Here is a 15,990-nt window from a genome sequence, read left to right as displayed (position 1 = left end):
GAGTTAATTTTTTTTTTTATTAAAACGTGAACAGTAGATACATTTTCAACAACAACTACTGTATTTACATTCTATGTACAAAGCAAAAAAGAAAGAATAAAGAAAACTTTTTAGAAAGAAATACAAAGGTTTCAATATTTTAATTTCAGGAAATAAGAAAAAAACAGTTTCTTGGGGTTGGGTCGTTCTCATGTTAAGTGTCACACGTTGAAGGTGATGGACTGTTCAGTGATGGTGAAGAGGTGACCGCCACTGTTCCATTCGCTGTTAAGATGATCCACAGTTTCTGGTCTTTTGCAGTGGAATTCGAGTAGAAGTCTGCTCTGCAACTTTCTCCGTAGGCTCCACTTCAGATGTTGCGCCGATGTGTCGACAGGTGGCACGTCGTCACTGCTTCTTGTGTGCTTCAAGTAGAAGCTGTAAATGACGGCCTTGGCCGCAATGAATAGGAAGTTGCAGGTGGTGTGTGCTGTCTGCTCAGAGTGAAGTAGGTACCAGTAGTCCTCCGGAGTGTGGGCGTGGTTGCAGGCAAGCTTTGCTGCATCCAAAGTGTATTTGACGAGTGCCTTGTTCACAGGGCATGCCAGGTATATGTGTTCCAGGGTACCTGGGGTGGCGCAGAAGAGGCAGTAGTTTGAGGAGCGTAACCCGAAGATTTGTAGCTTGACTGGGGTGGGAAGGATGTTGTGCCACAGTCTCCACTGGATGTCTGCGTCCGATTTGGAACATTTCGTCCTGTACGGAAGGTTCCACTGAAAGTTTGATGGTGGCTTGTGGTGAGTGGAGAGGGGTGCAGGGACAGCTTGGCAGGTGGATGACTGGAAAATCGTGGTTGCATGGCGAGACATGATTAGCTGATAGACTTTTTTGGAGGGTGCAGGAGACAGAGGTACCGTGTCTTCTGGTGATGTGATGACGAAGGTTGGTGTAAGCGAGGATCCAGTGACATTTCCAATCCCTTTAGTTGTAGTGATGTCTGGAAGAGCTTGTGTGATCGCTAATTTTAGATGTATGTGTTGCTGCTTTGCATTAATGGTTTTAATGGGCAAGTCTTCTGATCCTTTCCATTCAAGGCTTGGTGTCAGGAGGTCGCCTATGGTTCTTATTCCTGCCCAGTTCCACGTAGGGAAGAAGAGAATATCATCATTTGCAGGGTCTATTATTCTTTTATTGTAGAAGAGCGGTTCTGAAAGTATTCCGGGAAGGGATGTTCTCTCAAGATTATGGTGAAGGTTTAGCTTTTTCCAGCGGTATAGTGCGTCTTTATAAAACGGCGGTAGTTTGAGTGGTACTGGTGCCATGTCCATTCTCAATATTGTTGAAAGGGATAGTCCTCTAGTGGCTGTGGCTAGTAGTTTATCCGTAGTGTTGGATTGTGCGTATTTTGTTTGCAGCGTCTTAAGAAGAAAGGTGATCCGGAATGCTGTGATTTTGTCGTCTAAAGAGACCAACCCTTGACCCCCGTGAGTAAGTGGTTGGCTAAGTTTGGAGCAGGACATCCAGTTGGTTTTGTTCCAAAGGAAGCTTCGGTTAGATGCCTGGATTTGGTGGAGGAAGTCAGCAGGTGGAGTGAGAATTTTGAAGGTGTGCCAGAGAACGCTTGCCGCCATATGATTGACTACAAGCACTCTCCCTCTCAGCGAAGATGTGACGCACACGCTTCTCCATTTTCCGAGTACTTTGTTGAAACGACTCAGCAATTCGGGCCAGTTCTCCTGGGAGAAAAGGAGGGTATTGCCGAGGTACACACCTAGGTATTTCTGTCCCTCGCTGGACCATGTGCCTTGGATGGGGGAGTCGGTTCTAGTTTTCCAGTTGCCAGCCCACAGGCCGCTGGTCTTACAGTGGTTGAGTTTTGCGCCTGATGCTTGAGCATAAAGATCATGAGCCTTTTGAATGACTTCAAATTCACTCTCGTGTCGTATTGCAATTGTGACGTCATCTGCGTATGCTGAGTAGGTTATATTTAGGTGGGGTTCTGGTAGCAGCGTTCGTCGGGATTGTATACTGGTGGCAATTTTATTAAGGAATGGTTCTATGGCAATTGCATAGAGTTGTCCAGAGAGTGGGCAGCCTTGTTTTATCCCTCTGGAATACGGAAAGTGGCAGGTGAGCTGGTTGTTGAGTTCCAGGCAGAATTTGGCTTCCTTATATAGCAGATGGATTGTTCCGATGATGTAAGGTCCATATCCAAAGGCTTTCAAGGTTTGAAATAGGTAGCTGTGTTCAACGCTGTCGAATGCCTTTTCCTGGTCAAGGCTAATTAGTGCTAGGAATTCTCTTTGGCTGTTTGCAGTGGAGAGGAGGTCTCGGATCAGATGTAGATTGTCGTGAATCGATCTTCCAGGTACAGAATATGTTTGTTGGTGATCGATGATATCAGAGAGAGTGGCTTTTAATCTATTGGCGATGGCTTTGGAAATGATTTTACAATCCGTGTTCATTAAGGAAATCGGGCGCCAGTTTTGTAAATTGGCGCGATTTCCTTTCTTGGGAATCAGTCGAGCGACAGAGGTGGTGACCGAAGCTGGTAGTCCATGGAACCGAGCTTCTTCAAGCATTTCAAAGAGTAGCATTCCGAGTTGATCCCAAAACGTTTGGAAGAATTCAGAAGTCAGTCTGTCCAGACCTGGTGATTTATTTTTGGAAAGGGCTTTGCATGCTGCTGTTAGTTCTTGTAGGGTGATTTGTTTCTCCATGCTGCAATGGGCCATATGGGAGATTTTTTTAAGTCCCGAAAGGATTTCCTCCATTGCCTTTGTAGAGGTTTCTTGAGAACTGTAAATTTCTCTATAAAATCTTGTTACTTCAGAGAAGATTTCCTCTGGGTCTTCAGTGATTTCCGTTTTGCAGCTGAATGGCAGTGATGGTGGTTGATTTCTGATGTCTGCTTTCTAATGAGAAAAAGTATTTGGTCGGGGCATCAGATAGATTTATGTGGGTGTATCTTGATCGGAGCAGGGCGCCTTTTGCAGAGTGTTCTAAGTGGGTTTGTATGGCTTGTAGTGTTGACTGGTAGGTCTGACTTTCAGATGGGAGATTTTTCAGCCTTTGCTCAAGTTGATAGAGGTTATTACGCTTTTGTTGACTTTTCTGATGGCTGTAGGTTTGCGAGAATGATTTCAGTTTACTTTTAAATCTAGGCCACCACGTGTTCATGGGCTCCAATCTGTCTTTGGATTGGGCAAGGTTGGATATCAGGTCTTGCAGCTTAGAGATGTATTCCTTGTCTTGAAGAAGGCTATTGTTGAACATCCAATAAGCACCTCCGCTTTTGTAGTGATTGGGTGAGAAAGAGAGCTGTAATTTGATAAAGGAGTGATCTGAGATATAAGATGGCAAATGTGTGATGCTTCTGACCAGGGGGATGGTGTGTTTTGGGATGTAGTATCTGTCCAGTCGGGCTTGGTAAGGTAGTCTTTCTGATGCTGTATTTGCTGATCTCCAGGTGTAGGACTTTTCTTCTGGGTGCTGGTGTCTAAATACGTCGACCAATTCATTGTTGTTTATCAAGGCCTGCAGGTTATTGATTAATGTTGTGCGGTGCTCAGTGCATCGTGCTCTGTCCATTTTTGGGTCAAGAGTGCAGTTGAAGTCGCCAGCAAGAATGATATGTTCTTGATCTATGGTAGAGAGGTGGCTTTGTATGAAGTTGGTTATTTGGATAGCGAGTCTGTCCTGCTGTGGCATGTAGATGTTAAAAAGGTGCAGGGTTTCCTTCTGGGGTGTATCCAGGAGGGCGTAAATTGAGCTTGCAGGCTGACCTTTGATGAAGGCCGACACTCACTCCTGCCCCATGATGTTGTTGTGTTGGAGAATGATGAAATACATATGGCCAATCTGCCCATTTCAAGGATGGCCTTGTGTCTGTTTTAATATTTGTTTCTTGTAGGAAGAGTAGGTCGGCATGATGTCGTTGGACCTGGTGAAGGATCAGCTTATTGCGCGATGCAGAGGAGCATCCTCTTGCATTAAGTGATAGCATGCTAAGAGTCAGCATTATCTGCAGGGATAAAGATAAGGGTTTTGCAAGTTTTGGGGCGGTTAACATCCTGATTGATGATATTGCTGTTCAAGCCCGTTAATCAAGTAGTACAGGCGTTTGGATCTATTCACATCTGCTCTTTCTTTCTTTCCTTTTAGTTTGGAACGCAGACCCGTAAGTTGTGAGATCAGCTCGGGTATGTTAGAGGTGAACTTCAGAGCTGTCACCAGCTTCTGTGGAGAGCCGCGTACTTCCCGTAGAAAGGATCGTAGTTTCTCCACAGTTAAAGGACCTTTAGTGTAGGGAAAATCGGTTTCCTCGTCCTCTGAAGCACTTGAATCGTGAGAATCACAGTTGGTCTCTTCTTCAGTGCCCAGAAATTCGGGTTCTTCTTCATTTGGATCGTCAGTGGTTTGTAGCTGTTTATTTATTTCCATACTCGGTGGTATGATGGACTTATTTGAGATCTGGCCGTTTATCTTCTGTGGTGTTCTGTATTTATTTTCGTCGCCCCTGTTGTTTTTGTTTGCGGTTTGCTCTTTTCCTGCCGCCGTGTGCATTGTCTTCTTCTGTTTTGTGGCTTTGGACGTGGTCTGCCTTGGGGGTTGCTTTTGAGATAAAACTCTTCGGTCTCCTGAAGAGATTGCGTCCTGGTCTTCTGTGGTTTTTGAATTTTCTTTTTCTAAAGAGTTTGTTGTGGGGAGCATCTCAGACTGTTTGACAGTTTCTTCAGCATCCCCATTTTCTCCAACAGTCAGCTCGCTTTGTGCATCTGGCCTGACCCAGGTTGGTGCCGCCTGAATTTCGGTATTACTTTCAGAAGAGTTAGAGATATGCGGGCAGTTTTTCCTGATGTGACCCTCTTCGTGGCAGAAGAAACATTGTGAGGAAATGGAGGTATAGAAGGTGTAAGTTATTCCGTTTAGATCGGTGTTGATGAGTTTTGGGATGTTTGCTGCGTCATTGTTGGCGAAGTGCATAAGTGCTTGCCTGCGGAAGCTTTTTATATGCGAAAATTCCGGTTTCGTGGTTGCTGCAGAGAGTGTGCGTATTTTCCCGGTGACTGATCCGTATTTGGATAAAATCCCTCTCAGAAATTGATGAGGGATTTCAGGTGGGACGTTTGAAATTGTGACTTTCGTTGGTGCTAAGGCAATTGGCGCCGCTTCTAGGTGATGAAGACCGATGTCTATTCCATTTTGCAGGATAGTTTGCGCCCATGAGGGGTGGCTGAAATACACCTGCACAGTTCCCGCCACACGGGATGCGTGGGTAATATTTTTCGGTGGTACTTTCTCCGCGATCGCTGTAAGGTACTGTTCTAAGGGAGTGTTTTCCTTGGTAGCGAAAATTACTATTCCATTTTCCCGGGAAGTAATAGCGGTTGCTTCATTTGTAAGAGCGTTGTTCGATCGCGTATGTACTATTGTTGGTCGCGAGAGAGAGGTTTTTGCTGGCGTCAAGCATAATCCATTAGATACGGTATTAGCATAAGTATTAACAGTTACTGACCTTTTGGACCTTGAAGTATTCACCTGTTGTCGCAGGGTGTGGTTTCCAGTGTCTTGGTCACTGCTGGCAGTAGCTGTAGGTTCCGTTGCTGTGGTTGTTTGACCTTCGCTGGCCATAGCTGGAGGCAATAGATGGGGTGGATGGGGAGTGGAATAAGCCGCTATTGGAATGTCCAGCTTTCCATGGCTGAAGTTAATAAATTATATTCTAACCTAACTGAAACTCCGCTAAATCTACACACACAAAATTATTATTACTCGAAAGCTCTTCCGAAGAGGAATCGAAATATATAAGTCTTGACTGAGGGTTCTCGCAGACAAACGTTGAAAGGGGCAAAAGGGCGGGAGCTCAAAAGCACGTGTCCGATCGGCGTGACCGATAGATAACAAAAAAAAAAAAAAAAAAAAGATAGATAGATAGATAGATAGATAGCATGATATCAAAATTTGTAGATAACATAAAGCTTGGTAGAATCGTTAATGATCAGTGCCAAGCAGCACTCCTTTAGGATTACTTGAACAGACTTCAAAGATGGTCAGAGAAGTGGAAAATGCCAAGTCTTACACTTGAGGAATGTTAACCCACAAATAAATTATACACTTGGTGAGGTTGAATTAAAAACAGTGGAGAGGAAAGAGATTTGGGAGTTACAATATAGACAGATATAAAGTTTTCTGAACAGTATAAACAGGCAGCCAGGAAAGCAATGTGCTGATGACAGCACATTGCTTTCCACCTTCCACTTTGACAAATCTTGCCCTGTTCAAACAGCTTCAACTTCTCGAGTATCCACTGCCAAATCTTTAAATGCTAATCCCCCCCCCCCAGATAAGCATGTTGGCTTACTCATTTGTGGGTGGATGGGCAGGTATCCTGTTTCTGCAATAGCAACAACCTAGTTATGAAGCATAACTCCAAAATATGAGAGATGCTTGATGATGTGCATGGATTAATCAAACTATTTCTTGACTAAACGTCTAAAGAGTATGAAAAAGGTTGTTTATGCATGGGTAATGTGAGATATAATCAAACGATGCATGCATACTACCTGGGTGGTAGAAATTATGGAAGTTAAGAAATGATGCACACACACAACCTTTTTCATACCATTAGACATTTAGTCAAGAAATAGTTTTAGATATTTATTTAACATGATATACTGTAAGACAGTAAAGTAATTATAAGGAATTGTGGAAGATATGGTTTTTTTTTCTTTGGCAATTCTTCACTTTTTATTTCATTTTATTTTACTTTATTGTTTATTATTAGTTATATTTTATAGTTTACAATAATATACCTATGTAAATCCAAGCAGACTCCATTACAGAATTTTTAGTGTGAACCACCTGGAAAACTTTCGCAAACCACAAGTTGGGAACTGCTGGTCTATAGTAATGTGATGTTTCCTCATATAAATTCTTATACTGCTGCCATAACTTTTGATGTCACAACATGATGTGCTTGCCCTGGTCAAGGAAAATACTAAACACTTTCAATACCATTCTTATACTTATTCACCCATTCATAGGCATGCTGTTTACTCATGATTACTTCACCATGCTGAGGCAACATTCTGTGATAAGTTTCAACAGGTTTTACTCTTTTGGCATTCCAAAATTGGATTACAGATCGCTTCTCTATTTTGACACATGACTGTAAGGGTGCCACCATTTTGAAAATTGTCTATTTCCAAATAATGCCAGCAGATGGGCGCTCAGTATTACAAAAAGAATTTGATAAATAATCTGACACAATATTATCATCAATTTCTACATTATGTGCATTTTATGTTGGTTTGCAGTTTTCATTAGAATCACTTTTGTATATACCCATTCAAAAGAAAAGGTATGCTATATTTCTAATGCTCTTTTAAACTAGAAGTACTACATACACAGAACTTCTACTCATGAATAAAATGTTATGAAATCAGCCCAAATTTTTCTTTTCATAGTATTCTGACTAATGGTTGCAAGCCCTTTGCACAAACCCAGTTCATATGGTTAAATTCACTTTACTTGCCATATGTGGGATGTTTTTTGTTGATTTTTTTTAAAAAGAACAATTTTCCCATTTTAGTTCATATGTAACATGAGAAAAAAATAATGAAAAAACTAATGTAATGATTTTATTCTGTGTGCTACCATCTTCCATCAATAATAATAACTCTTAAATGGTTTAAAGCATCCCAAAAACTATCTCAGGATAAAATATGTTGAGCATTATACAGAGCAAATAACTGTTCTGGGATATACTGAGTTGAAACATATAATGAACCATGGAACTTTTCCAGGCATACCATTGGAGGGTTTAAAGAACTTTGAACATGGATGGGAACCCCTACTCCCTCCACTTGGGACCAGCTAACTACAGCCTCAGCTGAAACATGCCATTATAAATTCTTCCAGTCTCTGAAAGGATTTTAACCCAATTGACCTTTCCAATTATACTACCATAAAGGATGCCAGCTAGTAATTAAATTACCAAAAACATTAACCTATAGGCAATAGAACTGTCTGAACCAAATTTATTAAGAAATTCTATAAGGCAGTACAGATAAATGAGAAAAATGTTTTAAAACTAATACATAGATGAATGTATTAGTTTTAAAACATTTTAAAACTAATACATTCATCTAACAGAAGAAAAATGTTTTAAAAATAATACACAGATTCTTACCAGCAGGCTCATGTAAATATGATAATGATGTGAGGTCATTTTCACCAATTAATATTTCCGGATTTCTTAATGGTGGCAGCTTGTCATGTGATTGAACCTTTAGTGTTTCTTTCTGTAAGAGAAATAAAATTCATTTCAGAAATTTTCACGCATACTGACCATAGCAACTATTTTAATCTACGTAAAATCTAAATATGATAAGTTTCCTTTAACGCATCTGTAGTTACCTGTGATATTGTCACACATATAAGCTGATAATGAACTATCAAAAACACAAAATTCACACTAATCCAACAGTACTGGCATTTATGAAAATTTATTATGGATTTTTCTCATGGTCAGTAATACTATTTAGTTCATAACACTAAATCAATGATAATTTTTGAAAATGTTTAACACAACCACCAATACACATTTTTCTGTGAAATTTTTCTGCCAGGTCATAAGCACATCCAAAAAAGATATAACAATACAGTTTACAAAAAAACATATGTACAAGTAGTGCTTTCGTCAAACGTTGAACACAGTTACCTAAGGCCAATTTTCCTTTAAATTTTGTTACAAATTCAAATAAATATCAAAGAAAAAGTGTGTAATAATGTTTTTCAATAAACAATTCATTATGAGTAGCACACACTATCTTCCTTGAACAAAATGAAAGGGGTGCAAAGACTTCCAGTTTCTATTTTACATTAATTTTTATTATGCAGCTGGAAAAAGATAATTTTTCTTGAAATACTCTTATAAGGTAAAATACAAAGTAAGATGTTACAGCAATAGGGATTTCAGAATTAACAATTAATTATTACACTTATTACACCATGATAATTACCATGTTATTAGTATCACATTCTAAAACTCTGCTAGTTTGATGGTCACATGCACAACTAATCTCAGTGATCAGGATATTTAAGTGATGTAAGCAAAAGGAGTAACATCATAAGAGTGCAACTGATCATCCAATGATCAATCAGGTAGGCCAAGCATTCCCTGGCTGACCATTGAATTGTCATTACCGCCAACTTTAATCTGTAAAACCTAGTACTATTATAATTTAAATGTAATATAAACAATCTGTACAGTGATACTGTTATAATATAAATGTTCTATACTGTGAGTGTAATCCTTTATTAGAAAAAAATATATTTACTAAAAAATTTTTTAAATGTTAATGTGCCGAGAAAAGACAATATAGTTGTTCATAATGAATTAAATGCGAATAACACTAATAAAATCATGTAATTTGTTTAAGCTAATTATTGATATGTAAAAATTATTTCCTACACAACAGAACTCCTTAATAATTGGCAGTCTTTCTGGATTCCTTATTGAATTCTATTATCAGGCCAAATCAGGAAAGATTTGAATGCTGTCCTTAGCTTCATTACTTTAGTATTCTTAGTCTTCTATTACAGTTATTGTAATTGCATTGTAATCAATGTAATACCTAGAAAAATTTCAACCAGTATTCCAAGGAAAATCTACATAAACGAATAAACTTTATATGTAGCTACTTAAACGATCACCATTTCTTGCTGCTGAGTGAAAGTGATGTGACAGCACTGGAAAATTGTTATTGTCCCTCAGTCAAAAAGCTGGACATTGCTGTCACTAAAGCAGATATGAATGTAATGTTAAGCATCACATAGCAGTTTTATTGACTATACAAGAATATCAAATGCACACAAATCTCCTTTACAAAACAGAAACATTGTGTGAACACGGTATGTGATACCAATCTGAAACCACTTCCAAATGACAGAACATATATATATTCAAGTTTATATTCACCATTTGGAAAATGTGTATACTCCAGCAGATGGCAGCATAATCACAAAATCATAATTGTGGGGAAATTTACCAACAAAATTCCATCCTCTTAGTTTTGTCATTAATCAACAGCTTCTGTCCAAGCTGCAACTTGAATGGTTTCATCCCCAGATGATGACATAACATGTTATACACTATTGACCTTGACATGTTTGCCATGAGCTTTGAGTACACTTCCTCTAACCAACTCCATCACTGACTTTTGTTCAGTCACCACCTCTGTCAGGATGATTGCACGGACAGGAATCCTCTATGAATTTTCCATACTATTGTGCAACTGTAGGTCTATTCTATGGCTTCTTTTTAAACTGTGTTCAAAATTTATGCATAACAGTAGCAGCAGCCTGTGGAACCAAAGTATGCTCTGCACTGTCTCAGGGTTGGTAAATTCTACCAATTACAGTTTTATGGTTATGCTACTGTACAGGAGAGTGTACTTTTCTGGTTGGTGAATAAAATCTTGAAGATATTCTTTATCACCCATAAGTGGTTTCAGATTTGTATAATGGACCCTATTCACACAACATTTTAGTTTTGTAAAGGAGGGTTGTGGATACTCTGAATTTGTGGATGCAGAAAATCCTCATAGACTACAGGTCAAAACTATCTATGCAACCTATTGGTAGAGGGTGCTTTTTTTTTTTTTTTTTTTTTTTTTTGTTCATGTATTATAGCTCTATTAAATTTCCACACTTTTTTTTTTTTTATATACAGACTTTTGCTACAGTACTTTTTTTTTTTTTTTTTTTTTTTAAATTCTGCAAACAGCATCTGTCAAGTTTGGTAATTTTATTCACTTACTAAATGATGTACAACAGTGGAACTGAATTGAACAGCCCAAATAAGTTTGTAAACATTCCTTACCAGCAGTGCTGAGTGATATGATGATGTCCCATGTGCTCCGTGAGTAATCCATGGCCATCACAAGTCTAATTAGTATTACTGGGATTACCCTGACATTCATGGCAGTGCATTCATTGCAAGTGCCAGATAACCAATGAAAATGTCCATTTGTTAAATTACTCTAGAAAGTGTATATACATTTGAAAATACCAAAAGAACACCTATTAAAGTGTCCATATTCATATTAGAGTGTGTCCATTTTGTAAAATGCTGTTTAATATGTAATTGCTAATATTTGAGGCCTGGACCCAAGCTGAGTATCTACAAAAAGAGGCATCCCTTTTAGAGAGATATTCGAGAGGTAGATTTCACTATATACATTCAAATACACTCAAAATACCAAAAACTGGCATGGAGCCCAAATCAAGAAATAAGCTTACGAACAGATTACTTATGTTTGTGAAAACTTGATTTCACCATAAGAAAAACTTTACATCTTGCTAAATTTAACTTAACCACATTCACAGCATACACAGAAAATCTATTGCAAACAAAAAAATCAATTATAAAAAATGAAATTTTTACAACCAAGCCCACCAGAATATTGAAATCTCTCCATCAGAGAATGCATTTAATGAGGTATATATAATGATTACCACATGAAAACAATTTCACACAAAACAATTTTTCTTGAGTTACTAGGAGTTTTTGTGAGAACTGGAACTTATAATTTTCATGTGAAAACCAACATAATGGTTTCTAACACTTTTATTTAGCAAAGATGTAAAAAACACTATTTCGATATGCATGTCAGCATTCTATGTAATTCAAAATGTGAATTTAAGCAGTTCAGATCAGATTAAGACCATCCATGCCCCTTTCAAATGTATCCTGATAGAAGCAGGTAATATGCAACGTTGAGCACTGGGCGCGCGCACACACACACAAATTAAATTCTGAAAAGCTGAAAAACACAAAAAGGTAAGGTTTTCAATGTATTTTATTCCCAAAATAAGAAATAACACAACATAACATGGTTATAACATTTAAACATTACATGTACTTTCTTCACTAAATAAGAATGCATACATTGTTTTTAAGAAAAAAAACAGACATTAAAATAATATTCCAGCATATGTTTACATGCTAATATTTTAACCTGCCATGAATTAAAAGCTAATACTTCTAACACTGTGTAAATTTTTTTTTTTTGTTATCATGGGATGGTCCATGAAAACCCCAATCTTCCAATCTTTACAATTTCTAACATCATGCTTGAAGAGTAGTAAATTTTAGACATTTATAATCTAAATTAAAATTAGTAAAATAATAAGAGGAGTTTACCTCAATATAGTATGTAGAACACTTCCGTATGATACCATCCAGAAATTAAAACGGAAAAAACTAAAAAAAATCGACAACTTACCGGTACATTAGAGTAAATATAAATAATTAAATAATCAATTTAACACAATTCAAATCAATTTAAAACAATTAATGTTCCACAAAAAGATGTATTTATTACAAGTTAACCAAGTAGTGAATAACATAAAAGAAACGCGACTTCCTAAATTGAATACACATGACAATTCAGCTTTACGAGAACTTCGGGGCAATAAGGACATTATTATACAGAGGGCAGATAAAGGAGATACAGTGGTAATACTAGATAAACATGATTATATTAATAAGTTAGATTCAGTTGTGTCAGATACCTCCACTTATCGTGAAGTAGACCCGGCACTGTTTACCAATTTGGTCAATCAATACAATAAAACATTACCCACGTATCGAAAAAACGGCTACATTACTATGGTTCAGTTAAAGGAATTGAAGTCCAGAACATACAATATTCCTGCACTTTTTGGTCAGGTAAAATTACACAAGACTGGGTTTCCTATTCAACCTATTGTTTCCTACAGGAACTCGGCATTTTCATCCTTAGCCACACATGTATATAACATTATAAAACTCTTTAGACAGGTAATACAATTTGGGATTAAGAACTACGATACATTATTTAATAATCTAAAAGACTGTAGACTCGGCGACAATGACAATTTATTCTCACTAGATGTTACCTCGTTATATACGAATATAAACGTTGAATACACATTAGATATTATTTGGGATATGTTAAATAAAAACTCGACACCGATTAATTATACGAAGCTACCTATTAAGGAAATTTTTCGCTTAATTAAACTGTTAGTTGAGGCTAACTGCATCACCTTTCGAGACAAGGTGTACAAACAAATTTTTGGATTACCAATGGGTTTGAGCCTGAGTGGCTTAATGTCAGAGATCTATCTCTCAACGATTGAGCATATACATTTGACACCTTTTCGACCCTGTATCACATACTATGGGAGGTATTTAGACGATGTTCTAGTTATTACCGATAGTAGTACTATCCAAGACATTTTACATTCATTTAATAATATTCATTCTAGACTCAAATATACATTGGAAAGGGAAGATACTGATACAAAGTCATTAAACTTTCTAAATTTCACGCTTACCCAGGACTCGAATAAAATACAATTTAGCATCTATCGAAAACCTACAAACACCAGTATGCTTCTACATTATAATAGCTATCACCCGTTCACCTACAAAAGATCGATTATCTTTAATCAATTTCTAAATGCCTATAAATATTCAACAACGGAATCTGCTTTGGAATCAGAAATACAAATATTAACTAGCAGATTCTTAAACAGGGGTTATTCCATTACCACAATAAACCGAATTAGGGTACAGGCTTAGGATAGGATACAAAATACTACACCAATCAACAATAGTAATATCAAAAAATACTTTATTTCTGTCCCACACGTTGAACAGTGGCACAAACAGCTTAACAGATTCTTTAAAGATACCGAATTTAAAATTGTAGCTAGGCCAATACGGAAGTTACACACTATACTGAACAATCACTCGGTTCTTTCCGCGTTCACAACACAAATTAATGATCTGGTATACAATATTTCTTGCGGTGATTGCGACTCATCTTACCAAGGTTCGATGCGATTTTCTCTTAATATTCGTGTAAATCAACATGAAGCCTCAGTTCGTGCTTCTCGTTCAGTAGCGTCAGAATTAGCCTTTCATGCCATTAACGAAAAACATACTTTTTTATTTAACGAGGCCAAAATACTTAACGTTCAACGTAATTATACGTGACTATTAATTGCAGAAACTGTTGAAATTAAATTACACGAGAATTCTGTTAATGTTTGGCGGCCATATTTGATCTCCGATGCGTGGACCTTTACGCGCATGCGCGAAGACAAATAATCACTATTTAAGTTTCAGGTTTAACCCGATTCGGTAATTTTCATTCCTGTGATCACGACATACGGTCGAAAAGCATTGTCAGCTTCAGGAAGGAAAATCGTTTTGAATATTTTCGTTAGATTCTTTTAATTGCGTTAATTTGATTTTTAATTGTTTTAAATTGATTTGAATTGTGTTAAATTGATTATTTAAATATTTATATTTACTTTAATGTACCGGTGAGTTGTCGATTTTTTCGTTTTTTCCGTTTTAATTTCTGGAGGGTATCATACGGAAGTGTTCTACGTACTATATTGAGGTAAACTCCTCTTATTATTTTACTAATATTATTATCAACATAGAACATATTGAGTATTACAGCTCTGATTCATACTATCTAATCTAAATTAATGCAGGGTATGTTTATCCTCTGCAATTGCTCTTTTCTATGTGACCTCTTTCAAATGGAATAAATTTGAAAATTTGTAAATTTGTTTCATTCTCCATGTATTATACAGTTTTTTTGCATCTTCATTTGAAAAAATGAAAATGTTCTTTACATAACTTTTCATTTTTTGAATTTGTAACTATATAACTTACTTGTAAAATCTGTACTAATAACACCTAGTTCAATACAATCAAACATGCTTTCTTTACTGCCACATTTTAAAGCAAATCTTTCTGTATCAATTATCATACATGTTAAGTAAATTTTTAGAAGCATAAAAACAAAATTCTGAAAAGCAAATGCTGAAATAAGGCAGTGGAGAGCATATGAGGATTTTTAAAAGTTCAAAAAGCAGGTGCCACCATCACTTGGAGCTAGTGTCTCACTATAAACATGCCTATGCTGTGGAGTGAAGTAACACCCTCACAGTGTGATATTATATACTTATTCACATCTACACATTTTGGGGATCATTGAAACCTGATTATTGGATTATGTCATTCAGGTGGGAAGAGGAAAAATATTATTTTCAAATGGACTATTTCAGTAATATTCAGAAAATAATCTTGTGATTACAGTAATATTCAGAAAGATATACGTACCCAGTTAATTGGTTTCCAGACATGTAAAAATGCTGACCACAGATTATTCAAGGAAAAATGCATCTGGGCACATATTTCCCCCCCCCCCCCCAAAAAAAAAATCCTGCAGTGTACCACATGCCTGATGATTTGTGTATGGTCATGTCGCATGGAGGCAGCTTAGTCAAGATTCAAAGTGCTTGTGATTCATGCCTTTATTTCACGCTGAACAGCTCATAACTTAAGAGATGTTCAGTGTGAAACAGAGAGGAAAAAACATTCCATTGCAAATATTTAACACTGCACAATAAATACAAATTGATACAATACCTGTTTAAGAAATCAACACTTCTGTGCACTTATTAATGAACAGCTGTTTTGCAAATGGCTGCAGACTGATGTAAAATCACAGTTGGACAAATGGCTGTACATGTAGTCTGTCTTACACGTGAAGTCTAAATGCATTCGTTATAATTTCTTTCATTGTCTAAGTTCGAAGAGGGTTATTCATGTTAGCATGATGAAATGTATAGCCGACTTACAGATAGAGTCAGATCAGACTTGTGCTAGTCATCAGAGGTGAAGTGCACTGATCATTACAGACAGTGGTGAGCTATAGTGGGCTCGCAAGAGCCCATTGTTATTTTTTTTTGAAAATATGCGAACCCATTGTTGAGATAATCATTTATTTTACAAATGAAATCCTGAATTCAATTATTGAGTATCCAGAGCCGAAACTACGGTGGGACGAGCAGGGACCCATTCCCAGAATTTTCATGGCGCAATCGATCGGTTATGTATTTTTAAATTGCTTCATTTTTGATTTAATTACAGTC

The 15,990-nt window shown here is 37.1% G+C and overlaps 1 protein-coding gene across 3 annotated transcripts in view; it reads right to left on the bottom strand.

The window, feature by feature from the left end:
• didum (dilute class unconventional myosin) overlaps positions 1 to 15,990 on the bottom strand; it is an 814,019-nt gene that overhangs the window by 713,459 nt on the left and 84,570 nt on the right. For all 3 annotated transcript variants that reach the window (XM_090373351.1, XM_090373360.1, XM_090373369.1), the window contains exon 3: positions 8,174 to 8,285. In XM_090373351.1, the coding sequence (XP_090229477.1) occupies positions 8,174 to 8,285 (112 nt within the window). The remainder of the gene's footprint in view (positions 1 to 8,173; positions 8,286 to 15,990) is intronic.

This window comes from Mastigoproctus giganteus, chromosome 1, assembly GCF_048544385.1.
Source record: "Mastigoproctus giganteus isolate SK-2022 chromosome 1, ASM4854438v1, whole genome shotgun sequence".
Classification (NCBI taxonomy): Eukaryota; Metazoa; Arthropoda; class Arachnida; order Uropygi; family Thelyphonidae; genus Mastigoproctus; species Mastigoproctus giganteus.
This window is presented reverse-complemented; position numbering and strand designations above follow the sequence as displayed.